Source organism: Ambystoma mexicanum, chromosome 4p, assembly GCF_040938575.1.
Source record: "Ambystoma mexicanum isolate Mex_15411 chromosome 4p, UKY_AmexF1_1, whole genome shotgun sequence".
In the NCBI taxonomy this organism is placed as follows: Eukaryota; Metazoa; Chordata; class Amphibia; order Caudata; family Ambystomatidae; genus Ambystoma; species Ambystoma mexicanum.
Window position 1 is genome coordinate 198,345,076 of NC_090927.1, and position 20,053 is coordinate 198,365,128.

General features: G+C 45.8%; 1 protein-coding gene across 2 annotated transcripts in view; it reads right to left on the reverse strand.

Annotated features, from left to right (window-relative positions):
* ELP3 (elongator acetyltransferase complex subunit 3) overlaps positions 1 to 20,053 on the reverse strand; it is a 1,295,792-nt gene that overhangs the window by 1,075,941 nt on the left and 199,798 nt on the right. For both annotated transcript variants that reach the window (XM_069605694.1, XM_069605692.1), the window contains exon 4: positions 3,359 to 3,429. In XM_069605694.1, coding sequence (XP_069461795.1) covers positions 3,359 to 3,429 — 71 coding nt within the window. The remainder of the gene's footprint in view (positions 1 to 3,358; positions 3,430 to 20,053) is intronic.

Sequence of the window (20,053 nt, forward strand, 5' to 3'; positions counted from 1 at the left end):
ATCAGGGGCAGGGATTCCTTGACAAATGAAGTTGGGGAGGGGAGGCAGTTTGGGGCAGCCATCCACCATATACTCACTCCAGGGGTTGCATGGTGGAATGCTGCTCTCCAACCAGCCTCCTACATGTTGCTTCGTTGTTGGTTATAGGAAGACTGCGGAGAGGCCGTAGAACAAGGGAGAGGCATTTCAGAGAACAAGCTCCGGGGAATGCATACTTGCCAACCCTATTGATTTGGGGGCTAGGCTACTGCTTTTTACGCAGTCCTACCGCCTACAGATTTTGTTATGAAAACCTGCCGATTTCCAGGCCTGGCTGCCTCAGGCCCAGTCAGACCTGTCCAGCTTGAGCAATGAGAGCAGCATCCGGGATTCATGAGGGTGGGCGTGTTCAATGGCCCATTAATTTGATGGATGCAAACCGCCCCCACATAAAGCTTCGAGGTAGCTTATCACATGGCTGGTGTGGATTCCTGGCCTGCAGAGCCCCCCACCTCCCCAGCCCCCAAAAAGTCTTACACAGTGTGATTTTGTAACAGATGGATCAAAGAGTGCTGTCATGTGACAAAAAAAGTGCGGCTTAGCACAGAATATCCCCTCCAGTACTCCTCCATCGGAGCCGTCGCGCCCTGGCTCAGCGTCTAAGGTCCTAGATGTTTAGTCTCTGAGGAACAGCAAGTCCCTGGCTCCTTCACTCCATGTCCTGGTCGAGGCACGAGGCATTGGTGGAGAGGGAACAGGCGAGGCCTCGGCTGCTCTATCGGGGGCCATAGAGGGTATAGGAGTACATTGTGTACATGTAGGACATTTCAAACGTACGGCTCATACGCCATATGTGCACCTGCTGACACACACGGATACAACACACACAGCACATGCGCTTATACATTATACGCCTCACAAAAAACTTTGAATTTAGAAATAAAAATACCTTTTTATATAACAGTTACGCTTAATGTAACAAAAGGTAAAGTGTACAAAGAGTGGGAATAACAATGTTAAGTTAAACACATTCACTGAATACCACTACAAATTCAACCACGAAACATGCCTAATAAATATTCTGTACTAAACTTCAGATTTGTATGCAACATCCACAATGAATTCACGTTCCAGTATTTTTGGCATAGCTACCCTTTTGGCAAGTAGGGCTCAAGGCTTTTAAACTTTGTATTTAGACACTCCAGGTGCCTGGATTATTCAGCAAAGTCTAAACTCCTTAGTGCAATCTGTGTATTTGCTTCCATCTGCTGGCGAAGAGTGGCATAGCTAGTCGGGTCAGACAACCTTGGCTGTTAATGATCTAACGAAAAACATGTATTTAGTGGAGGTCTGCAAGACACTTCTCACGGCCCCAAGTAAAGAGGGAATGGGAGGGGGGCGACAGGCCTTCACAGACTTGTACCAGTCGGAGGGAGAAGTGAAAGCAGCACTAGAGATTAGTGGCGTGCCAGCCACTTCTACCCCTCAAAATAGACAACAAAGGATTAGAAAAAAATTACAAAGAAAAAATACTGCTAACAAAAAAAAAGTAACCGGCCCACTGTTTTCTCCAACATGGAGACGTCCGGGTAAGTAGTAGCTGACCAGTGCCGCAGGGAGGAGCTCTAATATTATTACTGCCTGATATGAAGAGGAACCTTAATTTACACATGTATAATGTGCATCACTTACTAGCTCATAAAGAAGTATGGCTTTCAAAAAGGAGATCTTTTTCAGAGTTTAAATATTTTTAGATTTCCCTTGAAAATACCCTCACTAGGATTTGGAATGTCTTTTTACTAATGCATTTCAATACCAAAGTATAATACTCCCACTTGAAAAGCTTATCCAGAGCCCTGCAAGTGAAGAGGGAGGTCAAGCACGGAGTGTAGGCAATCGGGTAACCGAAGAAGCAAGGGTGGCAGTTCACCACGAGACAGCCATCGGGTGAGGTGTAGATCCACCCACCGTTACCAATCTGGACTAAGTGGCTCTAAATGAGACATCAGAAGGGGCGCATTTGAGTAATAGTGTCAGGAAGGGGATGGAACAAATATATGTGCAAAGACCTGCTGTGAACAGGACCTAATGACCAAATCACCTAGGCTAAAATAAAAACACGTGCAGGGCCACAAGTCCCAGAGCGTCATGCTTACTCGCAGTTTCGGGGATCTAGCGCTTAGCAGGCTTCTTTGGGTGCTTCTTGGCTCAGATATTGTTTCCCTCTGGCTGCGTAGGTCTTCTAAGCCCCCCCCCCTCGTGAAGAGACAGTACACACCTACCAGCAAGAATGTACAATTCCCCCGTGCCTTAGAATGTCATACACTTCTGCAAGGGGCTTGCTGTGTCTTAGCATCAGGTATTTTCCCCCGCTTACCAGCGTTGGGTTGTTGTCAGGCTGAAGTTATTATCACACACCAGCCAGGGCTCGACCTCCTGACGTCGGAGCCTTTCCCAAGTTATGTTGGTGTCAGGCTCCTGCCAGCACCTGGGATATCGCCCCCAGGAAGCTAGCCGCTCCCTTGCTTCTTGCTCTGGTCTCCACCAGTGGATGGGACCAACTCTCCAGCAAACCCTTGAGAGCTGGCACTCCGATTGGGCGATGAACTGAAGTGAACTACAGGTCATTGTGGTATGTGCCGTCTACGTTGCTTCTCTGGATCTTTGGGGGAAACATCTCCCTGATAACTGTGCACACTCTCCCAAAACCCGTTGCCCCCGGCTCCCTTTTATAGGGCTCAGGTCTGTTTAAGCTACCTGGGGATTGGGTATGCAATTTCCTCCTCCTTCGTGCGCTACGCAACTGGCCAGGATTAATTTGCCTCCAATCAGGATGTTGGCACTCCAGGCCCAGAGTTGGAAAACCCTACCCTCTAGGCACTGGTGAGCTTCCCTGTAGCGCCAATCAGTCACTTGCATGAAATGGCCAGTGAACATGTTCCTACCTCGCTATTGGCGTATTGCTGTGATCCCTGAACACTTGCAGAGCAGTATATTGTCATTGCTTGGGTTTGCCTATTCCAAGGGCCATGTGGAATGGTCCACACCCCCCCCCTCCCCGGTAAATACGAGCAGGTTTGATCCATTATCTGAAAGAACCCCGGGGATCTGCTCACTCAGGCTTGGTGTGGAGAGCCTCTGTCTTCATGCCACCAAGGTCCACCTGGCATAGGAGGCTGGGGATGAGAGAAGGACTCTGGGAGATCCACCGTCTACCATTAAGCAGCAGGATAACCATTCTATCCTGCGAGACAACGGCTGAATTAGGAGCATTCTAATTGGTTGAGGAAGGACAACACCAAACAGAGTTGATTCCCTAATAATGATGGCAACAGTTAGTCAGTTTCATGTCATAACATTTATTTCAGGAATTACTCACACACAGATGTTTCCAGTAAAAGTAATGTGGGGACATCTATGAGGCTTGCACATGACAGCAACGACAGCGATCTGTAACAGAAAGAATGGCACATGAGAACTGATGCTTCTCTGAACGCCCCCCCCCCTACACAAGCGAGGTACACTTCTCTACCATGGAATGACCTCAGTGAAAGCAGCACTGCAATGCAAGCAACTGGGGGAGCTGGCAGCGGAGCACCCACCGGAGCCCAGAGCTGTACTTTTCAATCATGCATAACACCATTGTTCTAGCGCTGGGTCTGTACATACATGAACTACTGGAAATCCAGTCGGCTATTAATGACCGACCAAAACGCAGATGATGGCCGGTGAACATTGTACATGCATGTTTATTCTACATACCCAGTGTGGGCATCTGGAATGGTTCAGTGGATTTCACTATTCGATAGGCGGACAAGCACAGCACTGTTTTTTTTTCTTCTCAAAAAGCACATTCCAAACACACGGAAATAGAGCACACTTATTTAAGGAGACGGTGCTCCACTTTGCAAAGGGTGTAATCAAGTCATTATGTCAGGGAAGCGGTTATGGGCTTGTCCAATCAATCGCTATGCATGCCCATGACCAAGCAATTTTAATAAAGTCACCTTTAAACTCATGTCCACTACTTGGAGCAAGAACTTGAAACGTGAGGTTGCAAGGATAACATCTCAGAGGGCGGTGGAGGGGGCCGGCATAGTGGATTGGTTAAGCAGCAAGTTCCGATTTATAATCTTGCCCCTCGACCCCTGAAACTGGGCAGATAAGAAGACAGACTGCAAGAGTGCCAATTTCTGCTTGGCAGCATAGGGTCAGCTGGGAGACTTTCCCATGCGATGGTGGACGTGGTCGTCTACTGGGTGAGCCCCAACCTTGGGAACCAGCAGACAAAGGGTTGAATCTGACCCACCAGTACCTCCCTACAGGCTAATCGCCATATTGGGTAGTCTTAAACAACTATAACATAAGCAGAGACCCCCCCCTCCCACCCCCAGCCGCCCGCGCCAGTACTGGAAGGGGATTCAGCTGCCGTTGGGGGCTTTAAAAGGGGGGGGATGATCCAGAACAGCCTTTTAGATTAACAATAATCCCCCCCCTTTCCCCAAGGACTGCAGGGTATATCAGACTGCAACAAAGTAATGCCCAGCTTTATTGATTTTATTTAGGAAGGTGAAAAACCTTTGTGTTGATGCCTTTTTTTGGACAATCTAAAAATAATTTGATAAAATGATGCAATTCATTAAGTTCTGAAGCCCTGTAAGCTTTTTAATGAGCTGGTGACAAGAACACAAAACCATAATAGACATTTTCACACGTGGAAATCCTTCATTGTAACTTGGCCGGGTTCAGGTTCAGTTATTGTTAGGGACATGGATGTATTTACAACACGGCCGACTAGGCCCAGGCCTAGGGCGGCAGATTGCCAGAGGAGTGGCCTTTTATTGCTGTTTATTTTCAGTTTACTGTTTACTAGTTGTCATATTTTAAATATAAAGCCAATTTTGTTTCTCCGAGTCTGGCTGATCCACAACGCTGCCTAAAATGTTGAGCTGTTAGCAGTCATTCCACTCTGACAGCTGAAGTCTTTGATGGCCCAACTTCATTACATGTTTGTTTTTTGCAAGAGCTTTATTGGTAATGGGACTTTTGTTTACAAAAAAAAGAAACTCATACCAAACCCAGCATGCTTTAGGTATTTAGTGATTCCGTCACACAACTCTCACAGACAGAAATATACGACAGATATAAAGTGCTTTGGTCATTCTTATCTTCCCCAAATGCTCTTTAATATGCAAAACAGCCAAAACCGATTGGTTTTTATTGGTGCAACTTCACATTTTCTTTGGAGTTCTTTCTAATCAATACACAAATACACTGTGTTAAGCAATCTCTTTTTCATATTCGAACACACAACGTGCTTTTTAAAACCATTGCAAAATGAGCGGTTTCCCTTCAGAAAAGTAAAGGTTAAAAATAATGCATCATATTACAATATTAAACACATGCCTCTGCTTAAGTCAAGCACACAGCTCCCACATGTGGCACTAAAATGATGTTCAGGAGCAAGCACTAATTTCCCTCCCAGCGCCCACATTTCAGAGGTCTGTGGCTGCCCAAACGGTGCAAGCGTGAAACAGATCATAGAGGAGTTAAAACGGCGAATAAATCTGAATGCGCAAGTGCATCAAGAAACCTGTGGAAGGATACCCAAAGCCATAGAAGGGTCAGAACAAAAACAGTGCGCCCAAGGTACACACTGTTTCACAGCTGTAAATGTTTCCCGTAAAGATATCCATTCAGCCATCTTACAGGAGCTGCTCAGGGCGAAGCAGGCAAATGGCATCCCTGCTGGGTTTATCAGGTGTCCTTGGTGACATTCTGCTGTACGCTCAGTACTACCAGGAGACCCAACTGCAAAGATTATCACACAATGCATAACTGTGATGCTTATAAGTAATGTTTACATTAATTCCATTTTAAAAACAAGGTAGGACTTTTACTGTAAAACAGTACTTCAAATGACAGCAGGACATCTATCTCACATCTCAAAATGTTTCCATGTATTGTACAGTCCAACCAACTCTACAGAGTTAACAAATATTTTAAATGACCTTAAACGCAAGCTGGCAATACCCATAGCCTAAACCACACCCACAAAGGTAATATTGTGCTGGAACGCCCGATCCATTGCTCCATTTTACTCTTGGAGTGTTGGGTATTTTGAACATTTGCACAAACAGCAATGATGTAAACAGTATGTGCCACTTCTTTTGTTATTAATGGTGCCTGCATTGTGCAGCTGAGGAAGGCTGTTGCTTCCCACACATGAATGTTCACAGTCACACTTATCCATTACTCCACTGTGAGAAAGCAAACCAAAGATTCCAAGAACCTTCTCCAAATGTCTTTACTCTACTGACGTGTTTATGCACAGGCAGAGTTTACACATTTCAGATGTGATTTTGCCATGTGTGTTCAGATTCAGTTGTGATTCAGCTGTCAGAGTGGAATTACTGATAACAGCTCAACATTTTAGGCAGTGTTGTGGATCAGCCAAACTCGGAGAAACAAAATTGGCTTTATATTTAAAAAATGACAACCAGTAAACTGAAAATAAACTGCACTCGAAGGCCACTCCGCTGGCAATCGGCCATCCTAGGTTTGGGCCTAGTTGGCCTTGTTGTAAATATGTTAATGTCTGTGGGTGGTATATGGCACTTGTTTTTTGGAGTATGGCCCTTTCCTCACAATATTTCTCCATCTCTCTTGACTTAAATTGCGGCCCATTGTCAGTTAGAATCTCTCATGGATAACCTTCACGTTCACACAAATTCTCCAAGAACTCGGTTACTCTCTTGGTAGTCACATGTGGTGTCATCATTACTTCTGCCCATCTCATCAAAACTTCCCTCAATACACACCGGGCCAATCGCATCGATAGCTATTTTCTCCCATGGTCTCCCTGGGATCTCCGTCAGATCCATGGGATGCTTCTCCCCCACAAATACTTTATCACTATTTGTGCAAAGGATACATTCTCTGACAATCTGACTGGCACATGCCGGCCACCAGTAGTTGTTCCTTATTGTTCGCTTGCACTTTACTATTCCTTGATGTCCTTCATGTCCTAGTCATACAATCTTTTCTCTTAGTTCCTCAGGTGGGACCAACTTGTCTCCTCTCATAACGATGCCATCTAAAACACATAGTTCCTCCTTGATATTCCAAAATACTTCCACTCCTGCGCAGATTCTTTGTTTAGTCTTACTTCCATCAATACATTAATAACCATTTTCAATTTGACATCCCTTTCACCAGCATCAAGTGATTCCTGTTTTGATATCGAGGGTTTCATTATTTCACAAATGTCATCTTGTTCCTCTTCTTCCTTCTCAAGTTCAACCTAATTATTCATCTGCGATAAATAGTCTGCAGCATAAATTCCTACTCCTGGAATGTATTGGATTGTGAAATCAAACTCCTGCAGTCTGGATACCCATCTTCTTATTCTCCCTGATACTTTGTCCATACCTCACGTGGAAAACCCCTCAACTAAAGGTTTGTGGTCTGTATGTACTTCAAAAGTGGTAACCCATGTGAAGCTTCTAAATTTGCCCATAGCCCAACTTCTGGCTAGAGCTTCCTTTTCTATAGTTGCATAAGCCTTCACTGATCCTTTCAACATTCGGGAGGAAAATGCTATTACAAACTCCTTCCCTTCTTTGATCTGTGCGAGAACAGCATCTAATCCCACATTGTTTGCATCTGTGGTAATTATTGTGTGTTGTCCTCTTTGATATTTATATAACACCATTGCTGCTGCTAGAGCTCCCTTTATGTATTTAAACTCATCTTCACATTGGCCATGCCACTCAAATTTCACATTTGTCTTTAATATACTTCTCAGAGCGATTGTATGATCTGCAAATTTGGAATAGTATTCTGCTATTCCTAAAAATGTCCTAACATGTTAATTACAATTTGGGGTACTCATGTGTTCTATTGTGTCAATTAAATCTTTCTTGGGAGAGATCCATCCCTCGGAAATTACATGTTGCAAGTATTCAATTTCTTTCCTGTTCATCTTTGACTTTTCTTGGCCGAGGGACATTCCAACGTCATTTAATTTCTTGGGAACCTTATCCAGTCCTTTGTCATGTTTTCAGCATATACCAACACATCGTCTTGAAATAAAATCACACCCTTCGTCCATTGGAACAGGCCCTCTGGTGTTATGAACGCTGTTAGGTGTCTCAATGCCTTATGCAGTTTGATCTGATGATACGCTGCAGTTTGCAGGTCCCCCTTGCCGATATAAGCTCATGTATATTAGGTAGTGGGTGTCTTTCTAGAATTACACATTTGTTGAGGTGCCCGAGGTCTACACAAATTCTGACCTTCTCTGTGCTTTTCCTCACCACCACTAGTGGTGACACCCATTCAGACGCATCAATGCTCTCTATAATTCCTTGTTTCTCTAACTTCTGCAGTTTTTTTCTTCACTTCATCTCAATGGAACACGCCCAAGCTTCTGGGCATCTGGCTTGCTGCCTTACCTCAGTAAAATGCGTTTTGTGAAACCATTCAAACAACCAATTTCCTCTCCGAATACTGCCTCCAGAATCCTTTTAGTACCCTTCTCTGCCCCTTGAACTGTGAAAACTGATTTTTCTGCATTTGGATCTAGTCTCACTTTTAAGTGTTTCTGATGCGTCCAACTCAGAAGGGGGAGGCTTCTTTCTTTGATATGTACATGTTCCCTTCTGCTATTCTCCCCTTGAAGTTGAGGGTCACCGTAAACTTCCCAATTAGGTCAATTTTCACCCCTCTGTACACTCTTGGATTACCATCTTCCTCATGTAGATACTTGGGTCCAATTTCTTTCCACACTACTTCTGGAATGAGCATGTATTTGGCCCCGGAGTCAGCCATCATCACTATTGAGGCACCATTGAGATGCACAACAGCCTTGTGGCTGTCTGCATCTTCATTCCCAACTGTATATATGCACTCATCTCCATCATCACTTTCTCCATCATCGATCTAGTTCGTGCTCGCATTCCTATTCCTGCAAAATTTGACTAGATGCCCTTTTCCATTGCAGATTCTGCATATTATCCTGAGTGCAGGAAAGGTCGGATTGTTAGCCCAATTGGAGGGGCCGTCGGATCTGTAGCACGTCCTGACCGTCATTCTTCCTCTTATTCTTTGTCTCCTCCTTCCTTGCTGGAAATCCATGGTTGAACGTCTTCTGATTTCTCTATTGACTCCCTCTCTGTTTTCACTATTCCATCTTCTTCTCACATTTTGACTCTTTACTGTGGCAATCGATTCATTACTAATGGGCTAAGGTGTGCCAAAAGGGTTTTTCTATATGGATATCTCTTTTACTCTTCCTTCTAATGTCTTTACGCATTTCTCAGTGTTTTCAACTTCTTTTGCCATTCGTAAATCAGTCTCTGGTGGTGGATCATCTTCTGCCCATAATTTCTCTCTCACTTTGCTGCTACTGAACTCCAGCATAAATTTATCTCGGAGTCTCTCATCCATGAATTTACATGTTCTTTCTAGTTTTCTTAAAGCTGTGATGTATTGTTCTATATTTTCACCGTCTTCTTGTATGCGTTTCCAACATTTATATCTTTTCAAGATATTGCTTAGTTTGTTTTCCTTAGTGCTTTGTCCTTTTCTTTACTGCTTTTTCATATTCATTTGGCTCTCTTTAGCAGTTCATTCTGGCAGGTCTTCAAACTTGTCTTGTTCCTGCTGACCCCAAACAATGTAGAAATAGTGATTTTTTCCTTTCTACACTATGGTTTGTGCCACAAACTAGATTTGCATAATGCTTGAATCCTTTGAGCCATCTTTTCCATGGTATAGTTGGTTCACCAATCTTTGGTAAGAACATTGCCTGAGGACGTACACCCTGCATTGCTCTATCTTCGGCAGCCATGATGGTTGCCATTTATTTTGTTGCAGCGTTAATACAAATGAAACACACAAAAGAAAATCTTTTTATTTTTATTTTTTACTGGGACGAGTAGGAGTAGGGGTGTCTTGTAATGGAAGTGCCTGACTTCCTAAAATGGCTGCCTTGCGCATGAGGTCATGCACAGCGCGTCCACGGGTCCTTTGCTCTAATGGCTTTCAATGAGCTTGTCTGTACTTTTTTTTTTTTGTAAATTTGGTTTTATTAGTTTTACAGATACAAGTCATGCAAAGAAAGGATACATTAAGTACACAATTAACTATCTCATAATGGAGAAGCAAACCCTTAAATTTCGATGTATTTAGTGTCTGTCCTGCAAACACGTTCTTCATACATAGGGTTCGTGCAAATACATGACCTTGCCCCCCTCCCTTTTCCCGCCCCCCTCGCCCCTGGTCAGAACCTGTATTGCAGGTCAAGAGCCATTCATCGTGTGGCGAGCAGAGTCAGTGTACAATGCCGAGATTGCGTTGGTTATGAGAGTGTCTTTTGTAAAACTCAACTTATATGTTGCCTAGGTCAATTCTTGTCCCTCTAACGCCGTGGTAGGAGCATTGTTACGAGATAAGCCGGTGGGCAGGTATATACTTTTATATTCCATCCATAAGACTTCGGTCTGAGACAATTTTCCATGTAGCGATGCTGTTATATGTTCCATTATGCATATATTAGTGGAAACATGGATCCATTCGTTTTTTGTGGGAGTTGTAGGCGCTTTTCACCTCATTACTAGTGTTGCCCTAGCGGCTAATAGCAGTTGTGGTGCTAGATCCTTGATCTTGACCCAGTCATCCTCATCTTTCTCGAGGCCAAACAATATGAGGTAGGGAGTAGGTGTTCTGTCGATACCATCGACTTCTTTGATCCAGCCCAGGACCTCGGACCTCTGACCAGAACACTTGTATTCTGGGACATCCCCACCACATGTGCCAGTAGTCTGCTCGGTTTCCGCATCCACGCCAGCATTCCGGGCTTGTAGTCTGAAACATTTTAGATAATCAGACTGGATCATACTGCCATCTATGCAATAGTTTGATTGCATGGAGTTTATATTGGTTCGAAATGGATATCCGTGTGGCTGCCTGGCATATGGTATCCCATAGGTCTGGAGTGAACTGTTCGGCGAAATCTGTTTTGCATCTGCTTTTTAATGAGTGTGTGGTCACCCCCTCTCCTTCTATCAGTGTTTTGTACATATCAGATATTAGGCCTTTCATTACAGTTCCTGATTCCAGTATCTTCTCAAAAGGGGCGAGTTCTCTCATTAATTTGGGTTTCCACATGGCTCTTGTCAAAACCCCTTTTATCTGCAAGTACTGAAAGGTGGATAATGGGCCTATTCCGAGGGCTTCGGTTAGTTCAGGGAGCGAGATGAAGGAGTCTTTCCGTTGCAGTTGCCCTACTCTCTCCAAAGATGAAGGAGTCGTTCCGTTGCAGTTGCCCTACTCTCTCCAATCCAGCCTCATAGCACGATTGGAACCTTCCGACTTCTGGGATATGATCGTTGATTCCTGGGGACCATAAGTGGCAGAGGGGAGCCGGCCAGGTAGTAATGTTTTGCCATGTGTCCAGATATCCCAGATGGTCATTAGTATCGGGTGGTCTTTGAGTTTTCTACAGATTCTTTTTTTAGGTGCCCATAAACATTCAGATACTCTGGCTGGTGTAAAATAATGGTTGTCCATTTTGACCCACTGGGTGTCTGTTTGATTACACAAGTGTGGAATCAATACTCTAAGTTAGGAGGCTTCGTAATATTTTTGAAAATTGGGAAGCCCAACTCCACCTTTATCTTTTGGGAGCGTTAGGGTCTTATATGGAATTCTTGCTTTTTTCCCTTGCCATAGGAATTGGAGCATGGCCCTTTTGATCTCAGTAAAAAAGCTTTTGGGAATCCTAATGGGTATAGCTTGGAAAGGATATAGGAACCGGGGAAGGGATATCATCTTAATTGCATTGAGCCGACCTAGCCAGAATATTGTGAGCTTATCCCATCTTGTCAAGTCTAACCTAAATTGCTTCAATAGGGGAGGGAAGTTTGCTTCAAATAAGTAACTTAGATTCTTCGTTATTTGTATCCCCAGGTATTGTAGTTGTGAGTGTTCGATATTGAGACCGAATGGGGAGAATCTGATGGTATTCTCGTCTTTTTGACCTTGGAGGGGAAAGTGTGTGGCCTTTGTCTTATTTATTTTGAACCCTGAGGGTGTACCATATTCTTCTATCATGCAGAGAGCTCGGGGGATGGAGACGGAGGGGTTCATGATGTGTAGGAGGATGTCGCCTGCGTAGAGGGCAATTTTGTATTCTGTTGTCCCCAGTCGAATACCTTCTAGTGTAGGGTCTGCCCTTATTGCGATTGCCAGGGGTTCCAATGAGAGAGCAAAGAGAAGCACCGAGAGGGGGCATCCTTGTCGGGTTCCAGGCTGCAGGTTGAACCACCGTGAGTATTCCCCGTTCAAATATAGATGCCTTGGGGTCTGTATAAACTGCGTGTATCGCTCTCCTAAATCTAGTGCCCATTCCCACCTTTCGCAGTACTGCCTCAAGGAACCCCCATTCCACCCTATCAAAGGCCTTTTCCGCGTCGATGGAAAGTAGGGCCGGGTCATTCTCCATGGTCTGGGATGCGTGGATCAGGTGTAAGGTTTTGCAGATTGTGTCTGCCCCTTGTCTGCCCAGTATGAACCCGACCTGATCGGAGTGTATACGTTGAGGAATGAGGGTTTCGAGCCTCGCTGCCAAGATTCTGGTGTATATCTTTGCGTCAAGGTTGAGTAGTGAGATGGGGCGGTAAGAGGAACATTTCATAGGATCCCTCCCAGCCTTGGGGATAACAGTGATCAATGCCTAGGTAAATGAGTCTGGGGGCTTCCCCGTGTCCATTATTTCATTGAAGAGGAGCGTCAGGAAGGGGGCCAGCGCGGTGATGAAGGTTTTATAAAATCCGGCGGTGTAGCCGTCTTCGCCCAGGGACTTGCCCAATGTTAACCTTTTTATGGCGGCTTGGACCTCTAGTTCTGTTATAGGGGATTCTAGTGATTCGACCTCTAGGTCAGGAATACGGGGTACATCTATTGAGGACAGATAGGACTCTGTCTGTGATCGCTCAGGGTCTGCCTCAGAGGAATATAAAGTTTCATAAAAGTCGGCAAAATGTTCTGGGATGGTGGTGTGATGTAGGGGAGGAATCGTCTTTAATTTCTAATGCTCTTCGCTCAGCTCTTTGTTCTCGCAGCCTGGCGGCAAGAAGTGCATCGGCCTTATCGCCCTTCTCGTAGAATTTTTGTTTTAAAAATCTCAGTTTACGCACAACCTGTTCATGCTCCAGTAGTTTCAGTTCATTTCTTTTATCTCTGGCTTTGTTCATTTTCTGAGGATCTACTTCTTCGCCTATTTTGGGTTTGCTTTCTAATTGGCAAATCTCAGTTCGGAGCCTCTGTTCAATAAGATTACGTTCTCTCTTTTTTGATGAGCCTTCCCTTATCAAAATCCCCCTCCAGGTGGCCTTCCCGGCCTCCCACACTGTTTGTTTGGATACCTCTCCATTGTCGTTTGTTTTCAAGAATTCTGAGATTTCTGTCTCCATTTCAGTTCTGAAAACGACATCCCTCCAAAGGCTCTCATTGCAGCACCATTTCCCACTATTTTTAGGTAGGTCGGCCCACTGAATGTCTGTGAGGACCATGTCGTGGTCGGACCAAGTGATCGGGGGTTATCTTTGCATGTGATGATACCTCAGAGAGCTCTCTAGAGAGATACATGTAATCTATGCGGGCGTACGTATTATGGGGAGCAGAATAGAAAGTGTAGCCTTGTTCTTCCGGGTGAAGAGCTCTCCATGCGTCCACCATGTTATACAGTTCCATCATATGAGCTAGCTCAGTCGGTTCAGGTCTATTCTGATGAGCCCTGGTAGGGTTCCCAGGATTCCAGTCTGTGGCCGGGTTCGCCCATTGATTAAAATCCCTCCCACAAGATGATGTGCCCAGTGGCTTCCAGTAGTATCTTAGGGATTGTTCTGGAGAGAAATCTAGACTGGCCTGTGTTCGGAGAGTACACGGTGGCAATTGTGACATTCAGATTAACTAGTTGCCCATTTACTAACATTGCTCGTCCTTCAACATCTGACCATGTCTTGGTTAGCACAAACTCTATGCCTTTTCTAATGAGGATTCCCACCCCTCCCTTTCTGAGTGGGCCAGAGCCCCAAAATTCAGTTCCCACTCTCCTTTTATGTATTTTGTTTCCTGGAGTAGGAGAATATCTAATCCGCTTCTACGAAATTCTCTGGCTACAAGGGACCGTTTCGTCTGTGAATTGAGCCCTTTAACATTGAGTGTTCCAACTCTTAAGGAGACCGGTTCCCTTATATTAATGTTCGTAGCCATAGTTCTTTCTCGCTGGGAGTTGTCTCTTTGTATACACTCGACGCTGCTTTATGCTCACAAGTCGCTCGCTGCATTGACTGTTGTGGTTCATTATGTTTGCTGCTCTGACCTCATTTGTTTCCTTAACTTTTCCCTCACCCCCCCCCTTCTTCCTAATTGATGGCGTCCGGTCGAGCCCAGTCTGTTGTTCCAGGTCGACTTCAGACCACTTTCGGGGGTCGTTACTTCATGCCCCTTGACCAGAGTAAGTCATCTTAGTCCAGAATGAGCCCCCTGGTGGTTCCCCCCTAATTATCTTCATTAGAGTCCAGGGAATGTATGTGCGTTAGTGCATCCATATCACACTATTTACATACTTTGATTGGAATTGTCTTACCGGTAACACCTGGTGTCAGTTGTCCGTTTCTGGGGAGAAATTGCCTCTCCTGAATTTTCGCGACCCCTTCACTCTCCTTCTCTGGGGGCCTTGGAGTCGCCATTCTCTTCCTTTCTTATTTGTCGCTTCTTGATTAGCGTCTTCTCCTTGTGTTCCTAAGAGGTCAGATATGCACAATTTTATTTCTTTCTCTGATCGCAGTCTGAATCTGGTCCCCTCGTATTGGAACGTGAGGGAGAAGGGGTAACCCCATCTATATCGAACGTTCTTTTCCTTTAGCATCTTCGTCAGAGGACCGCACATTTTTCTGAGGGCTAGGGTCAAGGAGGAGAGATCTTGGTAAATGGAGATTTGTGCTGCGCATAGCGTAATCATCTCGCTCATCCTGGCTTTCTCAAGAATTCTAGCTTTGTCCCTGAATCGGTGAAATCGGGCGAGGACTGAGCGTGTGTCATGATCTCTGCTTCCAAAAGATCAGGACTTGCCCGACTCCCTTGGAAGCAGACCCATAACCCCGGTTCTGAGTGCCAGCCAGTCCCAATTGGGACCTTTTGGACCCTGTCCTGGCGCCAGTGGCACCAGGCTCATAAAGATGCCCAGTCCCAGCGCTGGAAGCGCCGGGCTCATAATGCTTGGGTGGACTTACCTGCAGCAGACCATGCTGCTTACTTACCTGCCAGTTGAACCCCTGATCCTCTTCTGTTTGGGACTACTTTTGCTGTTGGGTGGGGCAGGAGCCACTCCCTAGGTTCAGAACACTGGAACTCTTCTGGAAAGCAGGAACTCTTTTCTTACCTAGGCGTGGCTGTGGAAGGAGACACCTAAGCACTACAGGAGGCTATTTAAACCACACCCGATGGATGAATCTTGCTTTGCGTTATTCTGCATTCTCTGCAGCAGAACGCTCATCGTGTCTTCTGCTTCTGATCCTGGGCCTAAGGGAACAAAGGCTTACCATCCTGGAATCCAGTCTTCAGCAGCACCTGTAAAGACAAAGAAAGAACAGGTTAGCACTACGGTCTTCAGTGGCAGCACATCTCTTACCTGGTCCATCGGCTGTCACCAACGCCTCGCGCTGCATTCCGGCATCTGAAAGACAAAGGCTTACCTACTCTTCGCGCATGCTCCGGAGGTCTTCGCACTGCATTCCGGCATCTGAAAGACAAAAGCTTACCAGCTCTTCGCACGCTCCGGAGGCCTTCGGCGCTGCATCCCGCATCTGAAAGACAAAAGAAGGTGCATTTAAAGACATTGGGCAACTTTATTACTCACGTGCCATTACTCCTTCCCACGCCGAATCCAGTGGGTATTCCAGCACCCTTCAGCTTCTCTAAAGCTCCGAACTTGTACCTGCAAGATAAAAGGGACAGTTAGTGCGCATCGTGAAGCAGGCTACAAGCGCTTACTTACGTGCTTCCAGGCGCTTCTATTCCTCACGCGGGTTTGATCCTCAACTCTCATCAGCCCGCCATCCGCCATCGCCGGAACCCTGCAAAACAAGAGATATCATCACAAAAGACTTTTAAGACATTTGAAGTGCCCAGAACTTACCGTTCGTGCAGTTAACGACGGACAGCAGTCCTCTGAGGTCAAGAGGCCTGCACCCTTATCCAGTGAAGAAACTGGTTACGGCACCCTGCCCCGAGGCAGATGGAGAGCTCGGCGTTCACTTACCTAAGGTGAGGGTGTTAACCTTTGGGGTTCTACAGGAGAAGAGAAAGGGAAGAGGAGAGAGGCACCCAATAACCCCAGTTCATTAATCCCATATTTTCTATCTGCAGACATCTTACTCTTCTATTCAGACATACAGTGGACAGAGGTCCAGCCCAAAGAGCCAACCGTGTGTTACACATCACCTTTGAAGATACGGCATTCACCCAGTCAAGACCGGCGCCTCTGCGGGAATCAGGTGAGCGTTACAGCGTGGTCCACTTGCTGGGCCTCCTGCTCTATGAATTTGTTCTGTTACCGGTTCATCCACCTCATCATCCGTTGTCAGAAGTTTGATGATGTTGTGAAGTGTCTCCTTCAGGTCCGCTTCAGTTTCCCCCTCTCTCTCAGGAATACCAAAAATTCGTATATTATTCCTCCTTTCTCTATTTTCCAAATCATCGAGTTCAAGTTTAAACTCTTATTCACGTCGTTCCAGTTCCGTCATTCTTTGGTTCCAGTGTGTCAATGGAGGCCTGATTGTTTTCAACTCCCTCGAGTCTGTCCTCCATGCTATCGAGCCGTTGAGTGATCCTATCTATTTTGCCATCTATATTTGTTCCCAGGTTCTTAATCTCCCCCAGTAGGGCAGCTATGTCTCCTTTCGTAGCTGCAGCCAGGTCGTCTCCTGTAGTGGCGCAGTTTGCCATCTTGGCGTCAGAGGTTGTAAGCGAGGTGGGGGTGTAGGCGAAGTGAGCTAGCTTATGCTTAGTACTCATACAGATCACAGATGGTGGGCCTGGGTAGAAACTGTGTGCGCTGTGATAATCCACGCCTCACTCGTTCTAAAGGTGGATGATGACGGCCTTCTCCCATACCTGCCTACATTTGAAAAATCAAAATTCCTGAGATTTAAGCCCCGCCCACATCCACACAAGAACCCGCCCACACGCCCCGCCCACCTGTCAAAAAGGTAAACTCGATTGTTGTAGCCTTCAAGTTGCTTACTATAGCAATGAAAATAATTAATTCAATGCTATAGTAAGCAAAATGAAGGCGGCGCCGCCGCCGAAATAATAGTGCTTTCAATCCATGTCATTGGATGGAAAGCACTATTATTACAGCAGCTGTGCCGCGTTCATTTTGCTTACCATAGCACTGAACATCATTCATTCATTCAATGCTATAGTAAGTAAAATGAAGGTGGCGCCGCAGCAGAAAAAATGCTGCATCCAATGACATGGATTGAAAGCAGCATTATTTCGGCTGCGCCGCCGCCTTCGTTTTGCTTACTATGGCACTGAATGAATGATTTTCAGTGCTATGGTAAGTAAAATGAACGTGGCACCGCCGCAGTAATAATACTGCTTCCAATCCAATGACATACATTGGAAGCACTATTATTATAGTGTTGGAGGCAGTGGGCACGAACATTCTCCACCTGATTGGCTACCGGCTGGAGCCAATCAGGTGAGGAATATGACGGGACCCGGAAAGAATCTCAAAGTTCCTGAGATTCGAGGGATTTTTCCAGAGACCCGGAGAAATGCTTAAAATTCCGGAGGTTAGGCAGGTGTGCCTACTCCCTCGGGTTGCGCTGCGGGTAGATTGCGGATGAGGCGGCACAGGTTCTTGTGTGGGCCTGGGGTGGTGCTGTGGGTGGGCGGGGAGTCGTGTTGGGCAACCGGCCCCTTGGGGGGGTAGGCGCTGTCCCCTGTCGGGTCCGATTATAAATTCTGGCTCTGGTGGGGTTTGTGCACCATTTTCGGCCCAGACAACTCCGCTGTTGGGTTCACCCGGGAAGTCGCGGGTCTGTGAGGGCTCCACTCGGCAGCTTTCCCCAACGTCACTCCGGCATAAGTTGGTATGTTCGCGATCCGCAGTTCGCTTCTTCCTGCTGCACTTATTCGTGCTCACCGGGTCGGCTGACTGATCTCACGTCCTTGTGTGAGGGTGTTTCACTTCGGGAGCCGAACACACGCCTTCCGGGCCTTCTAACGGCGAGAGACACGTAGTTGGTTTCGATTTCGTGTCTCAGAGGCCCCAATTTTCCCTTGCGTTTTCTGAGGTCGTGGAGGGCCTATTTACATCGGGATTTTTTCTCAGGGTGGGGGGGGGGACGTTCACACGGCGAAATCACAGAGAGAGCATGCTGATCTCTGCGCCCCCTGGTGGCCTTTTTTTAATGTAATTTTTTGCATCTCGGTGGTGCTGTGTGTAGGTGGCGCTGCCGTCGATCTCTCACCTGTGGTGATCCACAACGCGGTCGGGCCTCTGTCGGTTGGTGATGTCGGGCAGAGCTCGCTGGGGCGAGTGCCTCGTCGCCACTTCTGTTAAGATGTAACAGAAACGCGCAAGCTTGCTAAGCGTAAGGATATTTATTGGTGAATTAAAGTAATATAAGTCGGGAAGCGAGCCCTGCCTCTTCAGCTCTTCCCTTTCAGCCGTCACCCTTCCTTCAACCTCTCTCGCGCAGAGTTCTCTTCCTCTCACTTCCACACTGTGTAATCGGGTTCCATGACACAGTATGCAACGTTACATGCCACACTTTACAAAACTGATACTACAAATATGGTCAAAGTTCCCTTGCATGCAAGTTAGCTTTCCGGGGTCTGGAATGGTGTGTCAGTCATTATCTTGATTGTTGCTATTATTTCATACACGAGTCATCTTGTTTTATATGTTCTGCAATGTTTGCACGCCAATACAATTTCTCACAGTAGTTTGCAAAAGGACTATAATCTCATCAATCTTAGTCCTAGCCTTCCTAGTCAGACATTACTCTTTCAGGTGACTAACCACCCTAGAGACATGCAGTACAATCTTGTTTGCCTCTTATAGTTCCAGGCAGTATCCTGTTATTTTAAAGGCATTAGCACCTCTTTTTAACTCCTCCCTCTTTCCTATAAAAGGGGGAACACGCTGAAAGCCAGACAGTATCATAGCAAGCAATAATTGGGACCCAAATACACCCATAGCATGGTAAACTGGTGATCTAGCGCTGGGACCAGCAAGGCTAGGACTCGGAGTAATGAAGATTATGAATAAATCATTTTATGCACTACCTCTTCCTCAGCCTTCCTAGTCACAGTCTTCACTCTCTGAGGCTATGCCAAACAGTACCCTACCAGTAGTCACTGTATGAGTAATACAGTGTGAATCAACGATACCTAGAATATTTAAATAAATCAAAATTAGCAATGAAATGTCAGTCTCACTTTTTAACAGAACCCAATACCTTTGCACCAAGGACTGATGAATGCAAGCGCCCAATCTGTAGACACTAATATTCGCAAATGTGTTTGGTGAACAGTGATGAACATGCAAGAAAGCTGACTTGCAAATATCACGCATGCCCAATGCAGGTTCAACCAATGAAGCAGACATTCCCACCCTGTCTGTAGGAAACAGAAAAAACAGGCTTTCTTACAGTTTTCACCTCTTGCAGGCTAGAAGGTGGGTGGAGAGTTATACTACTACTTCTGTACAGGAGGCAGCTGGGAATTGATAGTGGCAAAAAGGATTATATTGCCTGCCTCCATGCTGATGGATCAACACAGAGTATGGACTGCGACTAGAAAGGTGGACGAAGAGGGAAATGGAAGTGTCCTACAGTAGCCTTGGCGGGCTATGTTTTCTGACGAAATCTATTCTGTTCCACAACATGGCTCTAACTTTGACTAGCGTAGGTATCGACTCTGGCCTCTAGAAGGCAGTGCGAGCTTTGCTAACACAATATATTTGAAATATTCTAATATAAACACTGAA